The sequence below is a fragment of the Drosophila pseudoobscura genome, chromosome 3 (assembly GCF_009870125.1).
Source record: "Drosophila pseudoobscura strain MV-25-SWS-2005 chromosome 3, UCI_Dpse_MV25, whole genome shotgun sequence".
In the NCBI taxonomy this organism is placed as follows: Eukaryota; Metazoa; Arthropoda; class Insecta; order Diptera; family Drosophilidae; genus Drosophila; species Drosophila pseudoobscura.
Window position 1 is genome coordinate 21,011,573 of NC_046680.1, and position 19,322 is coordinate 21,030,894.

The window sequence follows — 19,322 nt, forward strand, 5'->3', positions numbered from 1 at the left end:
TGTTTCTAGACTGAATATTTGTAATTCTTTCAGCTTCCTCTGAACAGTATCAACAGGTGGTAATCTTCTCTGGACTTTCTATTGCATGATTTTATATGCCTGAACTTATTCCACCGTTGATGCCTGCCACAATATGTGTGACTGGCAGTGTGACATTCGAGGCGCATTATTATTTATGGCCGCATGCCGTGAAAAATGTCAGTTGGCGACAAGTGTAGTGTTGTTTAAATGGCATGCACGGTTGCCACAACGACAGCAACAGCAACAGTAGCAGCAGGAGAAGCAACAATAATGACAGCCGTACGAGTCGTACAAAAGAATTTGGCGCTCAATTTGATGTGAAACGTGCAGGAACCCCACACACACACACACACACACACACACACAATCGCTCACAGACAGTGCAGGAGAGAGAGAGAGTGAGAGTGAAATGAAAAGTCGCAAAAGAAAGCTCAATACAAATAGCTGTGCTTGGCCTTTGTAGTTGACTGTTCCTGTCAGCCCCACTACCCTCTGCCACCCACGACCACAAGCAGAGAAAGAGCGGGACAGCTGCAGCAAAAGAAAAATGGGCAACGCAACATGTAACAGGCAAACAGAAGGCAAAAGAAATCAACAGAAGCAGAAAAGCAGGAGCCCAAACACAAGGTATATTCATAAAGGGTATGGATATCCAAAGCAGCAGTCTCTATTCGCAGTTGCGTTCACAACGAGAGATGGAGTGGGAGAGTAACTAGACTAGCCGAAGAGCCAGACTGCCTTACCCCCCAATGCCTACACCTTGGGTGAGCCAGAGCCGAGGCAAGCAAAAACCAAAGCACAAGCCGAAGGCTGATGACGCGCTTCGGTTGCCCAGGCAACTTCGTCGGGCACACAACAGAGCCGAGCAGCAGAGCCCAAGCAGAGCGTAGAGCAGAGGATAAGCCAGGCCAAGCTCGGGACGGAGCAGGGCAGAGCAGCGCAGCGCGCACACTGACTGCTGACACTCGCAGCTAGCCAGCAAAGTCAACCTCAAGCCGGGCCCCAGTTGCAGCAGCGCAACCAAAGCATTTGCACAGACGCACGGCGACACGACGGGCTCCACCGCGTGCCAAACTAAAGGAGTAACGGAGTTTTCTTATCAGTTGCCTTGGCCATCGATCGCACTGCTGCTGCTGTTACCGTTGCTGTCGCTGTCGCTATTGCTGTTCCTTTCACTCTCACTGTGAGGACTAGTCACTCGAATCGAATGTTAGTTAGTGTTGTTGCGCGCGCTGAACAGAGCGAGGGCTAGACCTCGCAAAAGTTGTGCTTGTCCTTGCTTAGGGCTAGAGCACCTAGCACTAGAACACTCCCCCGCTGAGAGTGTGCCGTGTCGTGTGCGTGTGAGTGTGTTGGGTGTGCGTGCTAATGGCCTTGTGATGTGTGTTCAAAGCTAATCGTTATGCAATTGCCTCGCGTCTTTATCGGATTCCAGTGAAATAATGTCTTTGAAACGTTATGCAACGCTGCTCGCGGCGGTCACTCCACAGAATCCGCCCAATGCAACAACAAGAGCGGTCTCAACAGTCGTGTCCATAACAACCATTGCCCCATCATCATCATCATCCGTCGCTCCAAGCAGCAGCAGCAGCAGTAGCAGCGAGGAGTCCCAGTCCCAGTCGCAGGAGCATGGCACCAGCTCATCCTCATCATCCTTTACCACCTACTACAGCAGCGGCTTGGGTCTGTATCATCAGCGTGGTGTATCCGGATCAGCAGGCAGTGTCGGTGGCGGAGGGGGCGCAGCAGGAGCTGGCGGACCCCAGACATATGCAAATGTTGTCAACGGCAACGTGAATCTGCTGCTGGGCGGGTAAGTCGCATGCTCCTATCTATGAGCACACACACACACACACACACACCCCATAATCATTGAATCAGTGAGAAGGGAATGCATCACATTCATAAGGTGGAGTGAAGGTACGGTCTGTGCCTCGGGGGAAATGCGGGAGAGTGTCTGACATATCAGGTATTGCAAAGTTTTTCTCACTATTTACGAAATATTAATGCGCGCTTCCCTCCACTGGTGATTTCTGTCAGAAATGTGGAAGAACTTCGAGGATGGATGCAGGATCCCTTATTCCTTGAACTAATCAAACATTCTACAGTCTTCTTTTTGGGGCATGCATCAAAGTCACCATCCATCAGAATTTCCATGAAAAAGACGCTCGTAAATTAAATTTAAATGGTTACAGTAATTCCCGTAATTGTAGACACATTTTTTTAGATGGATAATGGATAATAAGGAGAACATTGCAGCAGCACCACTCATAGATCATGCCACAAGCTTGATTTATGGGTCGGAGCTGGAAATTAATAAACATCAACATTTTATGCGGCTGCAAGCAAGCAAAGATGTCAGTCTCAGTCTCTCCTCCTTTTTTTTGGACATAATCATAATTATAATTGCGCTTATCCATTGCTCCGCTCTTCCTTCTTATTTTTCGGAGGAAACCCGTACCCCAGTAGCAGTACCGCATCCTTCACGTTTCACTTTTTGTGTGCAACACGAGCTCTGTCTGCTTCAGGGAATTGGGTTAACCGAAAAAAAGGAGGACCAAGAACGAGGAATTGTCAACAGAGTTTTTTATAGGATGTCTTTTATATGTATCTGCATATATTTGATGTCTGTAAACATCACGCGCGCCACCAAGCGAAAGAAAACTTTATTTTGACTACATTTTTATCGATTGTCTTTAGCGATTCATTGAAAATAGCTGGAATACAAAAATCAGTAGAAGGGGGAAGGACTGTCTCTATCCGCCCGCCCTTTTGAAACACTGGATGGACTAAAAGGAGGCCCCCTAATGAACTGTTGACATGCGAGAAATTGCGTGAAGCGAGGAAAATGAACAGCTCAAAGAAGGACAACGAGGGTACTAGGAGAGTGGATGAGCCAGCAAAAAACACTGGACTGGACAGACACACACCGCACACACACACACACACACACAGACAAGTGGGACATCATATTGTTGCATTCTAAAGTGGATTAAGTGACGTCATTGACTTGTGCCCTGTGTAACAGATTTGAGCGAAGCGAACCATTAGCCGGGGGAAATCACTGGCTATAATCGGACATAAGTTGTTCAACAGCGAGGCTAAAAGGGAAATTCGATAACTGGCAATCACGATGATGATACTTCAACGATTCCACGGCAGGGGACGAAAGGAATGGTAATTTATTGGCAAAGAAATACTATATAAACGTGATAGTAAATTCAAGTCAAGCCTTCAGGCCATTACTATCGGAGCTGCAGGCCATCGAAAAGCGACAAGCGACAAAGAATTCAAATCAAAGGTTCGGGGGGGGGACAAAAATATGTATTCAAAACTATGTGCATTTTACAGTGTATCAAAAACCATCAGCGTAATGGAATTCAGTTGTTTGTTGAAGATGAAGGCTTCTTCTCAATTCATATGCCATAAAAGATACAAACTTTATAACTGTCAAGTATCTTAGAAAATTATTGAGATACATACACGATAGATAGATAGATATAGAGATAGATACACGTCATTCACATCATTCGACGATGATTATCACATAAGCTATCGTTCAAGCTCAGTTATCGATTACTTCATTCAATAATTAATTTTTGTAGCTATTTATATTCTAATATCGCATGATTTTAGAGCGCCCAATCAGCGCCTAGTTTTCGTGTGTTTAAACCGCAATGGACCGTACCATTGGAAACCTAATCCATTAAGTAAACGAAATTTTGGCGATCGATGAGCACACAACGATAGCAAAATCAATTCAATCAAACTTCAAAGCTAAGAAGTCAACAGTTGGTTGCGAGGAGAAAATTAATTTCAATCGTTGAACACACAAATTACAGTCCACAGAACTGCACCAGAGCCAAGGCTACAATAACAAACTATAATAGCTGCATTATTCTAATTAAAATAACAATAGAATGACAACAATGGGGAATAATCCATCAGGCTAGATGTGGATGGAGAGGGAGGGGCAGAGAGGGAGAGGCAGAGGACACAAATAATTTGTTTAAGGAATTTATGTTATCAATATGCGAGCAGAGGGCTCCAAAAAGGACACCCACAATGAGTATTTGTGCAATTTGTACAGCAGAATTAATAGATGTCCAGAAATGGTAATAATATTATCATTATTACGGCCATCGTCTATTGGGGTAATCAATTCCATTCCATTCCATTCTGCTCATCCATACACACACACAAGCACACACTTGCAGGCAAACCGATATTTATACATGCATGTATCTATTAATATTGTGGCTGTGTATGGATGTGTATCTGTGGCGCATCGAATTACATTGCATTTGTATTGTAACATATTTCATGTTTCTGTTGTTGCTTGTTGGTTGTTGCAGCGCCATGCTCTCCCTGGTGACAACCATATTGTGCGTCGTCTGCTATTGTTGCCACCGCAACATCAAGAAGCGCACAGAGGCCGCCTACAGGCAGCAGCAGCATCAATGGCTGGAGACGGATCCCAATATGGAAATCTATAGCGTTGAGCAGGTAAGTTTCTTTTGCGCTGCCCATGCCATGCCCATGCCACCACCACCCCCGGAGGGTGAAAGGCCAACGGTTACAATATCAAAGGCCACTTTCCAATGGGGAATGATGTTGCAATTGAACGGAATGCACCAGAGAAATGTGTAACAATTTAATTCAAGAAATACGAGTGGAGGGAAATGGGCTTGGGATCGGGTTTGGGGTATAAGTATTTTCTTGTGGGGTTTTGAGGATTCTGGCGAGAATTTCTCTAATGAAGGATGAAGAATGTTTCAAAGGAACAGAGCTGTGGATTCTATGGGACTTCTCCATTTGATATGTGAATGCTGGCCTGTGAAAGAGTCTATAATACCCAATCGCATAGGTTCCGTTCCTCTGGCAACATCAAATATTCTCCTGAAATTGGTTAATCTTCAATTCATTGATTTAATGACTCTCCAGTTTGAATGTCAAATCCTAATTGCTGTGGAACCACGAATCACAATCAGCGGCCAATTGGCCAAAGTATAAATAAATTAGTAGACTGTTAGACATTCGTGGGGATGCAGACTGGCAGACTGGCAGACTGGTAGCCCCACAGCCCCACAGACCATCCCCCACCGCCAGTGGCCTCTTTCAAGTTTAAGCCAACATTTCAAGGCGACATTTCAAGAATGTAAGCCAGAAAGTGGCACAGAAAGAGGCATGGGGTAAGCAGAGAGTGGGGCAGCAAAAGATTGTAGGAATGAGGGGTAATGGATATTTATGCGGCACATTTAACAGGTGCCACATCAGCAACAACAACAACAACAACGACAACAAAGTAACTTGACCACAGCAGAAAAAAGGCGCGACAATTGCTTTTTGCTGCTGCCACCGACGGGGCGCCGGCCGCGCCGCTTCCAAGGGCCAAAGAAGCGGGGGTGGGGGCGGGAACGGCAGCGATGGCACTTGGAATCCGCCATTAGAAGCCGCACTCACTTGGCCCAGGGCTTTATTAAGTTACAAGCCACGAGAACCCACTGCCACTGCCATCCGTCAGTTCATTGTGGTTTGTTGGCCCACTGGGAGATGGCCAGAAAGAAGAACGGAGGAACAGAAGGCGCCGCGTAAATCAACGTTAGCCTGTCCTGCCGCAAAAATGTCAACTGTAGACAGTCCTCCCACTGCAGCAGGAGGAGGCGGGCTTGGGATAGGAATTGCTAGAGACAGCAGCAGAAGGAGGGATTGGGCTAGGAATTGGTGGACAGTGGAGAGTAGGGGTGGGGTGCAGGGGCAGAGGCAGAGGGCTGTTACAGAGTGAAATAAATTTATGATGTGTGCAATTTAAACTTTTTCATGTGAATTTACGCGAAATTTCATTTGTCCTCCATTAATAGAGTAAATTGCAACCAGTTCTGGTAGAGATCCGCGAATCTCCTTCTAGGATGCAGATTCCATCAGAAATAACCCCTCCTCTAATCAATGGCCTTCCACACTTCATTCCAGTGCTACGAGACATCTGGACTATTCCTGGGCGACTCCACAGACGGACTGTCCGTTATGCCGACCCTGCACCACGAGCCGCCGCCCTCCTACGATGCGGTGGTGCTGCACGAGCAGCAGTTGCTGCAGCAACAACAGCAGCACCAGCAGCAACTGGAGCAGCTCCAGCTGCAGCAGCAGCAGATCCTGATGCAGCGGATCTCGCCACCGCCCGGCTATCGATCCTCGCTGGACATCAGCACCCACCACCATCCCCACGGGCCGGTCGGCGGCTGCAGCCGTGGCACGCCCGATGGCAGTGTGGATGCCATGGCCAGTGGATCGGGGGCAATCAGAGGAGGAGGAGGAGGAGCAGCTACAGCTGCAGCTGCAGCTGGATGCGGAGCCGCGGTCAACAAGGAACTGCAGCTGGCGCTGAACGCCCAGTCCTGCTGCTCCCTTCAGCGGGCGGAGGTGGAGAGCATGTGGAATGCTACGGAAATGGAGAGCATGTGGAATGCAGGTGCGGCTGCGGTTGCCGCCCGACGTGGAAATTGCTTGGAAATGGAAACAGTGCCGCCACCACCAGCGGTACCTCTGGCCCTGCAGGGCAGGAAGCACGGTGGTCAGCAGGGCTTCGGGCTGAACACCTTGGGGCGTCGCTACCTGCAGCAGAGCCACCAGCACAGTCACTACCGACAGGGCTGTCCGCTATGTGGCAAGTTCCGCTACGAGGCGGAAGCGGAAGATGAGGTCAGCCCATGTGCCTTGTCTGTGGAAAGCGGCCTCAATGTGGGCTCCATGAGGAGCAGCGAAGTGCCGCCAGAGGATGCCAACGAAAATAGAATGTTGGCAAGTGCTGAGCTGGCAACATGTCCCTGCCCCTGCTCCACCAACTGCGACAACGAGGATGGAAACGGCAACCACATGATTGGCGAATCCCAGCCAGAGGATGAGGCAAATGGGAATGCCAAACCCGCAACACAGGAAGCAATCAACGAGACAACCACCACAACCATCACCGATGTCAACGATGAAAATGACAACGCATCTGTGGCAGCCACGTCATCGGCCAGGAATGAGGAGGAGCTGGCTGCTGCCAGCCAGGATTTGAGCAACATCAACGAGAACGGCTTTATCAGCCTGGATATGAGCAAAATCATTGACAGATCGGGTCTGCCCACATATGAGGGAGCCCTGAAGCTGGAGTCCAGTGGCTATGTGTAGGAGACCCAGGAGGAAGATCATCCCTTGTGTTAGCTACAATCTATAGAAACCTAAATCACAAATGTGCTTTAATTATGGAATAAGATGGCACTCTCTTTTGGACAGCTGTGAAATGGCAAAAAGGTTTTTGGTTCACTCAACGCACTAGTTAATCTGTTTGTAGTTCCTTTAGTTAAATAGTTAATCGTTTTGTAGTTCCTTTCTCAGGTCTGACTGATCTCACAGAATGGATTAAGATTCGTTTTGTTTATCGTTTATCTCATGGATTATTATAAATTATTTTCTACTATCAAAGATACATAGAACATCCCTACAGGATCAATTGTAATCAGCCTTACTGTCCACACAATACATACCTTAACTTTACGACCTCTTTGGATCTCTGCTAAGTACACAATGTCGTTATTCTTACGATCCCCCAGATCTCTCTCTCTATCACTCGTTGTAAGCAAAGAAAGTATAAAGAAAAAATATAATCCTAATTTCTAGTGTTAGGCCCATATGCATATCCCTGTAAATGTTCGTTTCAGGCAAAGAATATCAATAAAAAAACAAGCAAAAAAATAAAAATAAAATCCCCAATGAAGGTGCAACAGCTCCCCATCGGCAGCCTTAACCCTAATAAGTACGATTACCATAATATTATGTTTTGTGTTTTGCTCCGTCAAACGCAATCCAATTGAATTTGTATTATACATATGTATACCCATCGCACTCCCCCTTCCCCTCTACCTAAAGAGTAGAGAGCGAAATGAAAACGAAACCGATACAAAAAAAGAAAAAATTGCAAGCGGGGCGATGAATGACATGCAAACAAATCGTCAAAGACGGCGACTGACAAGCGGGCAAAAGAACAGAACAGACAATAAGCGCTATCTCTATCTCACTCTCTCTCCCCCCTCTAATTCCACCGGTCACTGTGCACTTAGCTACGGGCTAACGGGACAGACTGCGGCCTTTGTGTCTCCCCGTCTCTGTCTGGATCATTTGCATTAAGGATGGCAGAGAAAACGCAGGCAAGGAAGAGAAGAGAATACCCTCACATATGTATGCTATCCATGATATGAGTTGGGCTTTGATTAGTCATAGTTCAGGTGGATATTCGTATGCACTTCTTTCGAGCAATCGATTCGATTGCAACATTTTCTTATACACATTTCTATCTTTTTGGGTGTAGTCACAGTCGCAATACCCCGAATCGCTCGACAGGGTATCAAAAACAAATCGCATTGGCAGCCGCGTGTGGTGTTTTGTTGTTTTCTGTGGTCAAGCGATGGTTGGAGATAAGAAGCCTTCTCCCGGTTCTCTCTTTGTTCTTGGTTTGCTCTTCATTTGCTCTTGCCATAGTGCCGCATTGAAAGGGAAACAAGAAACTTGTTAGAGGCACTCATCATTTTCCACAATTTCCACTGGGAGGAATGCAACCTTGAAATGCCAAGGGGGGAGGTTCGGGGAGAGGACAGGAATTGTGGAATGGAATGTAATTATACATGGATCGATGGAAAAGCCTACGAGCGACCTTTTGCAAGTGATATTTAAGGCACTCCCCATATCAAATCCGACTTGACTTGACCCCAATCAAATATTTATAATCCTCCAGTGATTTTTGTTTTCATTCGTTTTATTTCACTTCCGTCATGATTTCGTTTAGCACCACTCCAGCCACATACCGTCGTGTCAGCAGCATTTCAGTATTCAAAATTGGTATATTTTCACATAAGATGTGGAGGCAATAAACCCAAAAAACAAAATTTTGTATTATTTATGGCCATGCCAAAGATATTTCCTTGCGGTTGGCACTACGATTTAGCCGGGTGAAGGCGCGCGCTTTGTTGATAATTGCAAACTGAATGTGATGCGTTACGTTAGTGGCACAACAAGTTGAGGCACAGCTGCAGCAGTCGCAGCAGCAGCAGCAGCAGCAGCAGCAGCAGCGGCAGCGGCAACAGCAGAGTGGCAGCCGCAGCCGCACCACAAAGCAGATAGAGGTCTATCCATTGGCGTAGAAGCTTTAGATATACCCTAGAAAAACGTTTGTTTAATCATAATTTAATATTAATTTTCTATGATATGTCTATGATAAATGGATTCCTTCGTTCCCAAGACAGATCCATCGTGTATAGGAAGAGGAAAGTTCGAGGGCTGCCTTCAGTGTCTGCGTCTGCAGTCTCAAACCACTTTCCAAAACCACAATACCCGGCTGCTAGGGAGTATCAAAAAAGACAGAAAAAGAGAGCGTCAGACGCCAGATAATGTGCATGTGTGCAGGGGCCAAACAAAATAGAGCGCACGAGAGCTGAATAGAAGGCAACTGAAAATGAGACCTGAACCGAACCAAACAGAAAAAAATGATGGCATGGGCATGGGCATGGGAACATGGAGCATGGGGTTGGGTTGGTGGGTGGCTGGGTGCCTGCCCGAGTGGGTTGCTGCCTGAGTGGGGAATGCCGCAAACTGCGCAGCGCCGTTTGACCCTTGGCTGAACAGCTCTCGGACGCCTGCTTCGATTTATTAATAAAACCATAGACAGAGAGAGAGGGACACACGTGCACACAGGGGGGCCTAGGCGACGGCGGCGGCCGACGCGGATTGGGGGCAGGTGTCGTTGTCGTCGTCGACGTCGTTGGTGTGAACACAAGCACATGCCACCACAATTGGTCTTCCTCTCTCATATTTATAATTACTGCAAATTGTCGCTTAAAATGTTGGTGTGTCCCCTGCCAAAAGCACTCGAACTACTTATTGTAGGAGTGTGTCATCATCGTCATCAGTGGAATCATCCACAGCAGCATCATTATGAGCATCTTCATTATACTAGCTGGGAGGCTGTGGCACGTGCTTAAAAATAGACTCCATTTGGCAATTGGTATGACCTAAAAATTGGGATACAAATAGGACCTAGGAGCAAGGCAATCGCCGACGATGGTAATGCTCTAACAGGCCGATGGGGCTAACAAACCAAAACTAAAAACCAGATGGAAAATGGTTTGAAATTGATTCTTATACTCATTCGAAACAGACGTACATACATATATCGGAATTCAGGTCTGCAAAAGCTTAAACCTAGCTTGAAATTACTTAGGAACTGGTTGTTGAGGGTTTTAGGTAACAAATTCCTTGGAAATAGCTTCACAGATGAACAAAATTACAAAGAAAATGTCTCAAATTTGTTGCAACTTTTGTTTTAGTGGATTTTAGATCGGTATTCCTTAAAACAGCTATAACGATAAGAGTATTTCGAGAGCCATTTTGTTGACTTTCAAGCATTTTGCTGATAAGCCATAAATTAAATAACCAAAAATCATATATGTACATATATATTACGAGCTCAAATCACTGTTTGGTTCGTATATCGCTTCCGCTACCCAGAATCCAGAGTTCAGAAGCTGGGCGACGCAAACTGTCGTATTCGGGGGATCGACACAGTGGAGGGCGGAATGCTGTAGACAGTGGCCCCCCGATAGCCCCAAAAACGCAACAGCAATGGGAGTGTACAGTGGCGTGTGTCGGGGTATGTAGAAGTGGGCCAGCTACAGCTACTGCCGCAGCCAACAACAAAGGAAAAGTGCAAAAACCGAAAGTAAAAGTGCAAATACCCAAAAAGATGCCAACACACGTACAGGCAGTACAGGCCTGCCCACTCCACACCCCATAAAAACGGAGGCAACCGAGGAGAGGGAGAGACTTACCCACACTGCGGATTGGAATGCTCTTTGCATGTCCTGATTTCTTCCGTCGCCAGGCTCTAAATGAGGGCTAGACGCTAGAGTAGGGAGGCTTTATGGGATGGTGGAGGGAGGTGGGGATCCTAGGGTGCGGTGGTGCTGGTGCAGGTGTGGCACACACTGCCGATGTGAGGAAACACACTTGTAGTTATTGCTTTGCGTGCGTCTGTCGTTTCTGTGCCGCAGCCAGATTACACATTACACATATTACATCTTTAATTGAACTTATTCATGTTGTAATTCCTACACAAACAACTGCACACGACAAAAGATCGAATCGAAAGAGTTGTTGGCAGCGAGCGGTATGGGGTGTGGAAAATCTGTCTGGTTGCGGATTCTGCGGCGCGTAACTCTTATTTCGTATTGGTTATAGCTTATAGGTTAAAGCCTTTCACTTGGAGGTCACTATATCATTAAATACATAGTATTTATTGCACGTCCCGCACACGTTGGGGCTTTCGTTGTTAAACAATTAAAAATCGCTTGGGGCATTTTTTTATTTGCAAAAAAAACAAAAAACAAAATACGCGACTGACCGTATGGGGAAAGCCGCAAAATACTGCAGTAGTTTAGCAAAGAAAATAAAATACTGAAAAATACTCATAGGGAGGCCGCGCGATTTAAATACATTCATTTGTATGGCACCACTGGAGGCGGCTTCGGTTTGGTTTTATTTGGAAATAATTGTAACGTAACTATCATAAACGTAATTATAAAAACTAAACAGAAATCCATATTACACATAATCATAGTAGTTAAGCAAGTGCTTGGTTAGATGCTTCAGTGTTCTCATTGTTTCCTTTTTTGCACTGATATTCACCCAATTGCGTTGCGATGTAAAATTTATCTAATGATTTGTACCATTTGTGTGTGAATCCTATTCCATTTACATGATTCTTGGGCTATGCTAATGATTAGCTTTACCAATTTGGTTGCAGGAACTGCATTAAAAATGAATTCTAGCAAAATAATATAACGTGTATTTACAGCACCACATTCTTCGGTTGTTGTGTTGCCTGTGGTGTGGTTGGGCTTTAATTGCGCAGATAAGCAAAGCCCTCCTCTTGTCCGGGATCGTTGTGACGCACTGCCATAGCTGTCTCCACTAGATAATAGAGACACTTGTATTTGTCACGCTTCTCTCGACTTAGATCTGCAGGGGAAATCGGAGCAGTAAGTATTTTTATATACAAAAGCATACATTTCCTCTGATCGTACTCTGTGGTGGCGGTGTGGACTGGGCCTGACTGCTGCCGCCCTCTTTGTTGGTGTATACCTCCTCTGAGGACCTTTCCGTTTGATTGGAGCTGCTTGTGGCCACTACTGTGGCCGGGCCCCCGAGGTGATGAAGTAGGTCGTTCCTGGTGACCACAACCTTTGGCTTGGCTGAAAAGGTTTCCAATCCGTTTACTTTGGTTCAAAAGCTAGCTATAATGAATGCTGAAACTTACGCTCACGCTTTATGATCGGATCTACGGCCACCTCTTGGCTGTTGGCAGTAGTTTCCTTGATGGCTGCGGCGCTACTCGTAGCAACCTCTTCCGTGGTGAAAACGGTTCTGCACCGAGAAACGAAAGAACATGAAAGTACAAGCGAACACTCAAAAGTGGAGGCCCTACTTACTTCATCACGGACTGCCAGTCGTCGGAGGTCTCGAAGCGCACTTCTCGCTCGCTGGTCTGCTCGCACGACTCGTATCCCTGAGCGCTCTCCTCGCCCTCGGATCTGTGGATGAGAAAGGAGTGTTTAGCCACATTTGTACCCAAGTGTTAGGCTTAAGATAAGGAGTCCACCAATGTGCTTTGAAACATCCACGCTGTACCTAGGGGCATTCTTTTTGCTTCTTTTGGCCGGTTTTACATGTTTCGCATCCTTTTGTTTCTGATCAGTGTCTTGGGCTGCTTTTTGCTCGGATTGAAGCGTTTTGTTAGCCACCTCCGAGCGCTTACGTCCGCGCCTGATCGGACCTGGCTTTTTGTCCTCCTCAAACTCTGCCGGCATCTGCCGAAATGTGCTGGTAAAGGGCTTTATGGCACCGGTGGGACTGGTGGCGACGTTTGTTGAGCTGGCGGCCAGCGCGGCAGCCTTCCGCATCTGAAAGGCCTGGATCTTATCTATAATGGTTGCTTGCAGTGACGAGTGGAGACTCTGGAAGCCCATTGGATTGTTTGCAACGGCCTGCTGCCAACTTGGGGGAGTAGGTGGGGGAGGGATCAAAGTTGAAGGATCGAATAGACTACGGCTGCACTATGTGCTCTGCGGCAGTACCTGTAGACAACGCTCTCGTCGTACTCCGGCTCCATTTTGACCATCTGGCCGTTTGGCGTTCTCACGTATTGGTCGAAGTTTGTGAGGACATTGGCGATTCCCTGGTGGGCGTCGGCAGCACCATCTACTTCTTCTGTGGCGCCAACAAACTGCAAAGATTAAACATACGAGTCACACTCTGCTCCATTAGGTATGGTATTCATGGATGGATTGCATACCACTTCGGAGGAAGGACTGCCTGCCACAGACGTCTGGGTTGCACCCTGTTGGGGCATGCCCGAGCTGCTGGCGGACGAGTTGGGGCTGACCTTCTTGCCGCGCCGCGAGATGGTGAAGTGCAGCGGGTCGTTGCCCTCGCGGCGTATCATCTCGGGCAGAATGCGCCGGCGCGCATTGATGAACCAGTTGCATACTTGCAGCACCGTCAGGCTGGCCTCCTGCGCCAGAGTGAACTTCTCGGCATCGCTGGGATAGGCATTGTAGCGGTGTTCGTAGAGCCAGCGCTTCAGTATCTTCACCGAGTGCTTCGGCAGGTTACCACGACGCTTGCGCAGCGATCCATTGATGTCGATGTGGTGGTCGTGGTCGGTTTCCACCATCATCTCGTGGTAGTTCTGTAGCTCACGGCTGTCCATCGCCACCATCTGGTCGGAGTTGGGATCCTCCTCCACCTCCACAATGCCATCGGTGGACAGGGTGTCTAATGCATTCATCGACTCCTGGTCATGCGGCAGCGAATCATTGTCCATGCTACAGTCGGACACGAAGCGTTCGCGACCGTTCGGCAGATCCATCAGGTTCGCCTGATACATGTTCTTGATGTTCCTGCGCACCTGGTGATCCAGCACCAGGTCCACCTCTTCATGATCTGGCGAAATCATTGTTGAGGCCAACGCGCACGTTCAGCAAGAAAAAGCCTGTGAAGCGTCACAGAAAAAATTGAGTTTAAGTCCAGGCACAAAAAAAATCAACACAAATTTATTTTGTTGTGTGTTTAACTTTTGGAAAAATATTTTAATAGATTTTTTCTCGACGATTAACAAAAATATTTGTGCTCACAGCTCGGGCTTCTGGATAAAACTAACTTTAGCTGAATGCACAGCTAAATGACAGGACACAAAAGTGGGGGCATACTATGGCCCAAAATCTCGGCATTCCCTGCAGCCTACTTGATTCTTCAGTTTTCATTGTGTGTTGGAAATCTAACAACATTCACTTGGCAATCTTTTAAATAGTTGTTTCACCAATCGAATATAGTATCGATAGCTGGCCACTATGCGCTATCGGATGGCCAGATACCATGACATATAACATGTCAAATTGACACTTTTAGCCGAATTATTTTGACAAACCTCATCGCGCGCATCAACAACATCCACTCCGCATTCCACCGGCGTAGAGCAAACGTCTGTAAATACAGTTTAATTGCACTATTTGATTTGTTAAACAATTTTAACCTCCTCGACAACGACGCCAGCAGCAGGGCAGCAACAAAAACCCGAATACACACGAAGAGAAAGAGAGACGAGAGCAGAGCTGAATGATTGCTGTATCTGTTGGTATTGGAAAACGCTGCCAGATTTTTGATTTCTACATTAAACGCTTAAATGCTGTAAATAAACGTTTAATGACTACAACAAATTATCATTAATTTTAATGAACTAATTTGTGTAATTAGCATCACAATCAAATAAAACAAAGTGCCGATTTATTTAATCCAAGTGTTGTAAGACGATTCAAAATTATCAAAGAACAAAATATAACAAAATTACCAAAATGGAATACGCTGTGGACGAAGAGTATTTGACGGATATAAAGTGCAGCGAGGACGAGGATGATGATGAGGACATGCAGGAGACGGACGATCTCCCCGAGGGGGATGACTCCCCTCCGCCATGGAACGCCGAGGACTCGGATCCCCTGCAGGTCACAGCCGATGCAGACCCTTTCCCATGGCTGTTTGAGGAGAACGATATACTGATTAACGAAGATGAATTGGACCAGGTGGTGGCGACGCCAGCGGAATCGGGAGGAGCTGTCGTTAAACGAGGACGAGGACGTCCCTCATTAAAAGTGTTCTTTAAATCAGCCAGCGGACAGCGGTGGTCTGCAGATAGGACGGCCGCTGCGGAGGAGCCCCCTTTGTTGGTGCACGAGGCGTGTGGCAAGGGACCCGCTGTCACCGTTTCCAATGCCGTCGAGTCCTGGATACTGCTGTTCGACGATGAAATGATGCGTTTCCTGGTACGCCATGTCAACGAACAGTTTCGGAAGCGGACTGCCCAATCCCTCCACCAGCGTCAAATAGATGTGGTCGAGATGCGTTCCTTCCTCGGACTGACCTACCTATGTGGTGTGTTCAGAAATGGCCAGTTCAATGGGCCCCTGGATGAGCTGTGGACTGTGGAACTGGGCAATGCCATATTTCGGGCCACCATGACGTTCCAACGGTTCGAGTACATATCGGAGTCTCTTAGCGAAATCAACAGCTGGGCGGAGGGCAAGAAGCTCTGGCACAGGCTGATAATCAACTCCCGAACGTATTACGGCTGCAGCAGCTGGATAACTGTAGATGATGTTCCCTGCTCTGTGGCCGATGCAACACTGGCCCTCTGCTGCGATGCCAAGACCTTGTATATGGCCAATGCTTCGGCCACCACACAGCCACAGTCCATTCACAAAGAAGTCGAAAAGCTGATCTGCGACTACAAGACCACGGGAAGAAATGTTACGCTGGGATCGCGCTACTTGAGTCTATCCCAATGCCAGGAGCTAATGGAATCTCAGCTGAGCTCGATAGGACTGATGGAGACTACAGCCGCAGACTGGCCCAAATTGTGGCCCTGTGGGAGTACCGTTTACAACCGATCGTCCAAGCTAGTTCCACACGAAAAAAAAGCCCTGCTGTGCTGTGGTCTCATCTCCGAAGTGGATGCCGTCAAACTTTTTCGACACACCGAACAGACCTGTCACCAGTTTTATGAGCACTCGCAACGATACAGCACCAAGTTCGCAACGCCTGCGTCGCTGGAGAAAGAGTCCCATACATTCCTGAATCTGTTGCATCTTGTTCTCAACACAGCAGCCTTCAATGCATGGATACTCCTGCGACTATCACTCAAAGGTGATGCCAGAATGGAGCAGCGTGACTTTCAGCGGCAATTGGGTCTGTTTCTTAGCCAGCAGCGGCTCCAGAGGCGACTTCAGAGACGCTCTACAACGACCACGTTGGGAATGCGACTTCAGATCTGCGAAATCCTGGGCCAATCCACACAGCGACTGATCAGCGAGGTGTGCGGTGAGGCTAAGAGGTCTCAAGACGTAGGCGTGATCAGTTTGGAGAAGGCCGCTTTGCCTCAGGGTGTGAGTCTGTGCAGTCGGTATGGCGACAAGCATCGTCGGTGTAAGCCCTGTTCCAAGGACAAGAGGGAGACAAAGGCGCGATCGCGTTGCCAGCAGTGTCAAGCCCATCGTTGTGGCAATCATTTAATTTCGCGCTGCTATGAATGCATGGGTCTCCAGCCGGCGCAGCTGCCAGAGGGAAACTTGCCCGATGCCACGGACATTTGAAACTGACATTCAATAACATTTATTAAAGAGACACTGAGACATTCTGCTTTACATTCTGCTTTATGGGAGAGGAGGGTGGTGCATATTGCTTTGGGTCGTAACTTGTGCTACATCTATGATGACAACGGCCATATGAACTATAACTAGAACTGTAATGGTGCGACGACGGCCTAGAATTTGTACTGGAAGGACTTTGGTGTCTTGTACTTGGCGGCTCCGGTCGTTCCGATGGCCTTGTCAATGGGATCGCTTTGGTCGAGGAACAGACTGAGGAACTGTTCGTTCTGCAGCTCATTCAGTGGCATCTCCAGCTCGCTGCAGGACTTTACAATCTCGGCGCAGGCGCGCAGATCCTTGCGCAAATCTAAAATGCATAGTGATTAGTGATAGTCGGCCGGAAGTGGTGCAGACTCACATTGGTAGTTGAAGAGCAAACTCATGCAACTGGCGCAGGCAGAGCGCTGCTGATGCTGCAGATAGACTTCAATCAGTCGGTGCACTGCGTCCACATTGTTCCGACCCAGGAATGAAGAGCACAGGGGACTGGCCCTGTAGATGAACAAAATAAGATTAGTTGATGTCTTATGGAATGTTTGCTTATTCTTACCGCCGCTCCACTAGCTCCTGCAGCTCCTTGTAATGCTCCAAGAGTTCGCCCGCTGATTTCTGGTCACAGAACCAGTCGCTGACAAAGCATTGCTTCCACACACAGGCCACCACAAAGATGTCCTTGTGCTCGCGATGAATGGCACGGGCAACGTCCATGAGAGACACCAGCACCGCCTCGCTCTTTTGGGCCAGCGTCTCCTCGGATATTGTGCGAAAGGCGGTCCGAATCATACGGCGTCCTTCCTCGGTGGTCATGCTCACGCCGTATCCGCGATGCAGCGTCATCAGAGCGACATCCGCATTGCCATTGTTCCATAAGGCAATGGCCTTGAAGGGTGCCAGATCGGCATAGGTGTGGGCAAACGGATGCTTGAGCAGGCGGCAGATATCTGCCAGGGCCTCCAGTTGCTGGAGCTTGCGTTGTGTGCTCAAATACTTGAGGCAGGAGATGAACACCTCGTTGGACGGCAATAGATTACAACGAATGCACTGCCTGATCAAATAGAGAAAGTCCAACTTGTTCTTGATCTCTAGAGTGGCCATGAGAAGGTTGTCCAATTGCGGCTGCGACAGCGAACGAATATCCAGGCCCAACTGCGGGGAACGCAGAGCTTTCAGATCACTCATCATGCCCTTGGACATGAGGCCCACGTTCTGGCTGAAGCTGGTATTAGCTGTTCCTGCTCCTTCTCCAGCTGCTGTTGCAGTTCCTGATGCAACATTGCTATTGGCGTCAGCCTCCAGGGCGGCCGATTGCTTCTTGTTCATCAGACTGTCGCGCAGCTCCTCCCATTTCTGAGTCTTACGGCTAACCAAATCGTTGGTGAAGCAGTCAATGGCGTCCAACTGCGTCGACTTTCGCTGGTGGCGTTGCGTCCCAGGCCACAGAAATGCAGCGATATAGTTCTGGAAACGCTGCAGACCCTTCGGGGAGCCAGGAGCGCCAGCCACGGTTGTGGTGCCACTGCTGGTCAGGCGCGTCAACATAGCCATCGCGAAATTAACGCTGCCTCTCCTAGACAAGAGCACGACACGCCTTTTGCCTCGAATTCGGATTGTATAATTTCCTTTTCTGTTTTCTGTTATTATTTCTGTCCTCAATATACCGATGAAAAAACGAACTTAGCCCACTTAAGCCCCCTTTATTTAAACTGTTCAACGACGAGAGGTAAATGGTAGAAAATATTACTAATTGTACATTCTTCTTGTGGATCAATACCATCTTTTCTCTGGACTAAAAAAAAAACATCTTTCCCGTAAATTGCGCTAAAATTAGTCAATTTTCATTATTTTCGGTGACCGAAAATACCTCCTGTGTTCAAAGTGTACCGTAAATATGAAAAACGCATTTAGCCCACTTAAACCCCCTTTTATTTAAACAGGATACAAACTTGAGGTTTTAATAATCGAATTTAAATAATAAATAGTCAACATACAACGTAAGTGTGTGGAATAGTCAATTGCTGCTACCAATTCATACCGATTCAATATCCGATTCGAATAGAGCGAGCAAATAGGTGATACGAAGAAAGTACATCGACACATGAATGCAATCCAGTAAAATAAGTGATGCACGGAAGTACGACTTGCAAGATCGACAATTAAAAAACCTGGGTATGGAAGTTTTTATACCCAATGTTCTTTAACTAATTAAAATTAAATGATATCAAAAACTATACCATTATATACCGATAGAGCAACTCAATTACTAGCCAAGAAAATGCAGAGTATAGAAAGATAGATATACAATATATATGTAGATATATCGTACGAACGGACTTATCAGTGAATAACATAAACGAGCGAATGTTCAATAATCGAGAACTGCCTAAAAGCATAGTACAAAATAAATTAAGATCAGCTGATAATTTGATTTCTAGAGATGAACGCGTGATATTGCTGATGATATTGCTAGTATCTCCAACAAAATATACCTGAACATTTACCAGATTCCAC

The 19,322-nt window shown here is 47.1% G+C and overlaps 4 protein-coding genes across 8 annotated transcripts; 2 read left to right on the forward strand and 2 right to left on the reverse strand.

Moving 5' to 3' along the window:
• Positions 1-423: 423 nt before the first annotated feature.
• s-cup (spermiogenesis-related protein stanley-cup) lies at positions 424-7,816 on the forward strand. Of its 2 annotated transcripts, XM_001361824.5 has the most exons (4): positions 1,703-1,834; positions 2,722-3,198; positions 4,377-4,527; positions 5,992-7,816. In XM_001361824.5, exons 2-4 carry the CDS (start codon positions 3,155-3,157, stop codon positions 7,192-7,194), a joined length of 1,398 nt encoding a protein of 465 aa, XP_001361861.5. In that variant the 5' UTR covers positions 1,703-1,834; positions 2,722-3,154; the 3' UTR covers positions 7,195-7,816. The 2 variants fall into 2 exon arrangements, with proteins under 2 accessions (XP_004444516.2, XP_001361861.5); XM_004444459.3 differs by lacking the exon at positions 2,722-3,198 and having other exon boundaries at positions 424-1,834.
• Positions 7,817-11,714: 3,898 nt separating this feature from the next.
• Positions 11,715-14,667, reverse strand: achi (achintya). 4 transcript variants are annotated; one of them, XM_015185186.2, is made up of 8 exons: positions 14,540-14,667; positions 13,406-14,104; positions 13,188-13,336; positions 12,742-13,107; positions 12,543-12,644; positions 12,371-12,477; positions 12,138-12,305; positions 11,715-12,072 (listed from the first exon to the last, which is right to left on the reverse strand). In XM_015185186.2, exons 2-8 carry the CDS (start codon positions 14,066-14,068, stop codon positions 11,954-11,956), a joined length of 1,674 nt encoding a protein of 557 aa, XP_015040672.2. In that variant the 5' UTR covers positions 14,069-14,104; positions 14,540-14,667; the 3' UTR covers positions 11,715-11,953. The 4 variants fall into 4 exon arrangements, with proteins under 4 accessions (XP_015040672.2, XP_001361862.3, XP_004444517.2 ...); XM_001361825.4 differs by lacking the exon at positions 14,540-14,667 and adding an exon at positions 14,247-14,345; XM_004444460.3 differs by lacking the exon at positions 12,742-13,107.
• A 269-nt stretch (positions 14,668-14,936) lies between these two features.
• On the forward strand, positions 14,937-16,801 carry LOC4805468 (uncharacterized). The gene has a single exon (XM_001361826.4). The coding sequence runs from the start codon at positions 14,964-14,966 to the stop codon at positions 16,755-16,757; it is 1,794 nt and encodes a 597-aa protein (XP_001361863.3). The 5' UTR covers positions 14,937-14,963; the 3' UTR covers positions 16,758-16,801.
• Positions 16,761-18,490, reverse strand: LOC4805469 (uncharacterized). The gene is made up of 3 exons (XM_001361827.5): positions 17,365-18,490; positions 17,173-17,306; positions 16,761-17,121 (listed from the first exon to the last, which is right to left on the reverse strand). Exons 1-3 carry the CDS (start codon positions 18,357-18,359, stop codon positions 16,928-16,930), a joined length of 1,323 nt encoding a protein of 440 aa, XP_001361864.2. The 5' UTR covers positions 18,360-18,490; the 3' UTR covers positions 16,761-16,927.
• Positions 18,491-19,322: the final 832 nt, after the last annotated feature.

What these genes read in the sequence shown, in the direction of transcription:
- LOC4805468 (XM_001361826.4), top strand. Translation starts at nt 14,964, where the DNA reads ATGGAATACGCTGTGGACGAAGAGTATTTGACGGATATAAAGTGCAGC.
- LOC4805469 (XM_001361827.5), bottom strand. Translation starts at nt 18,359, where the DNA reads ATGGCTATGTTGACGCGCCTGACCAGCAGTGGCACCACAACCGTGGCT. An exon ending in CAGGAGCTAGTGGAGCGGCG is followed by an intron (nt 17,307 to 17,364) that starts GTAAGAATAAGC and finishes GTTCATCTACAG; the next exon opens with GGCCAGTCCCCTGTGCTCTT. An exon ending in TTTGCTCTTCAACTACCAAT is followed by an intron (nt 17,122 to 17,172) that starts GTGAGTCTGCAC and finishes TATGCATTTTAG; the next exon opens with ATTTGCGCAAGGATCTGCGC.
- achi (XM_015185186.2), bottom strand. Translation starts at nt 14,068, where the DNA reads ATGATTTCGCCAGATCATGAAGAGGTGGACCTGGTGCTGGATCACCAG. An exon ending in AGCAAAAAGAATGCCCCTAG is followed by an intron (nt 12,645 to 12,741) that starts GTACAGCGTGGA and finishes TCTCATCCACAG; the next exon opens with ATCCGAGGGCGAGGAGAGCG. An exon ending in TCCGATCATAAAGCGTGAGC is followed by an intron (nt 12,306 to 12,370) that starts GTAAGTTTCAGC and finishes AAACCTTTTCAG; the next exon opens with CCAAGCCAAAGGTTGTGGTC.
- s-cup (XM_004444459.3), top strand. Translation starts at nt 1,464, where the DNA reads ATGTCTTTGAAACGTTATGCAACGCTGCTCGCGGCGGTCACTCCACAG. An exon ending in GTGAATCTGCTGCTGGGCGG is followed by an intron (nt 1,835 to 4,376) that starts GTAAGTCGCATG and finishes TGGTTGTTGCAG; the next exon opens with CGCCATGCTCTCCCTGGTGA. An exon ending in AAATCTATAGCGTTGAGCAG is followed by an intron (nt 4,528 to 5,991) that starts GTAAGTTTCTTT and finishes ACTTCATTCCAG; the next exon opens with TGCTACGAGACATCTGGACT.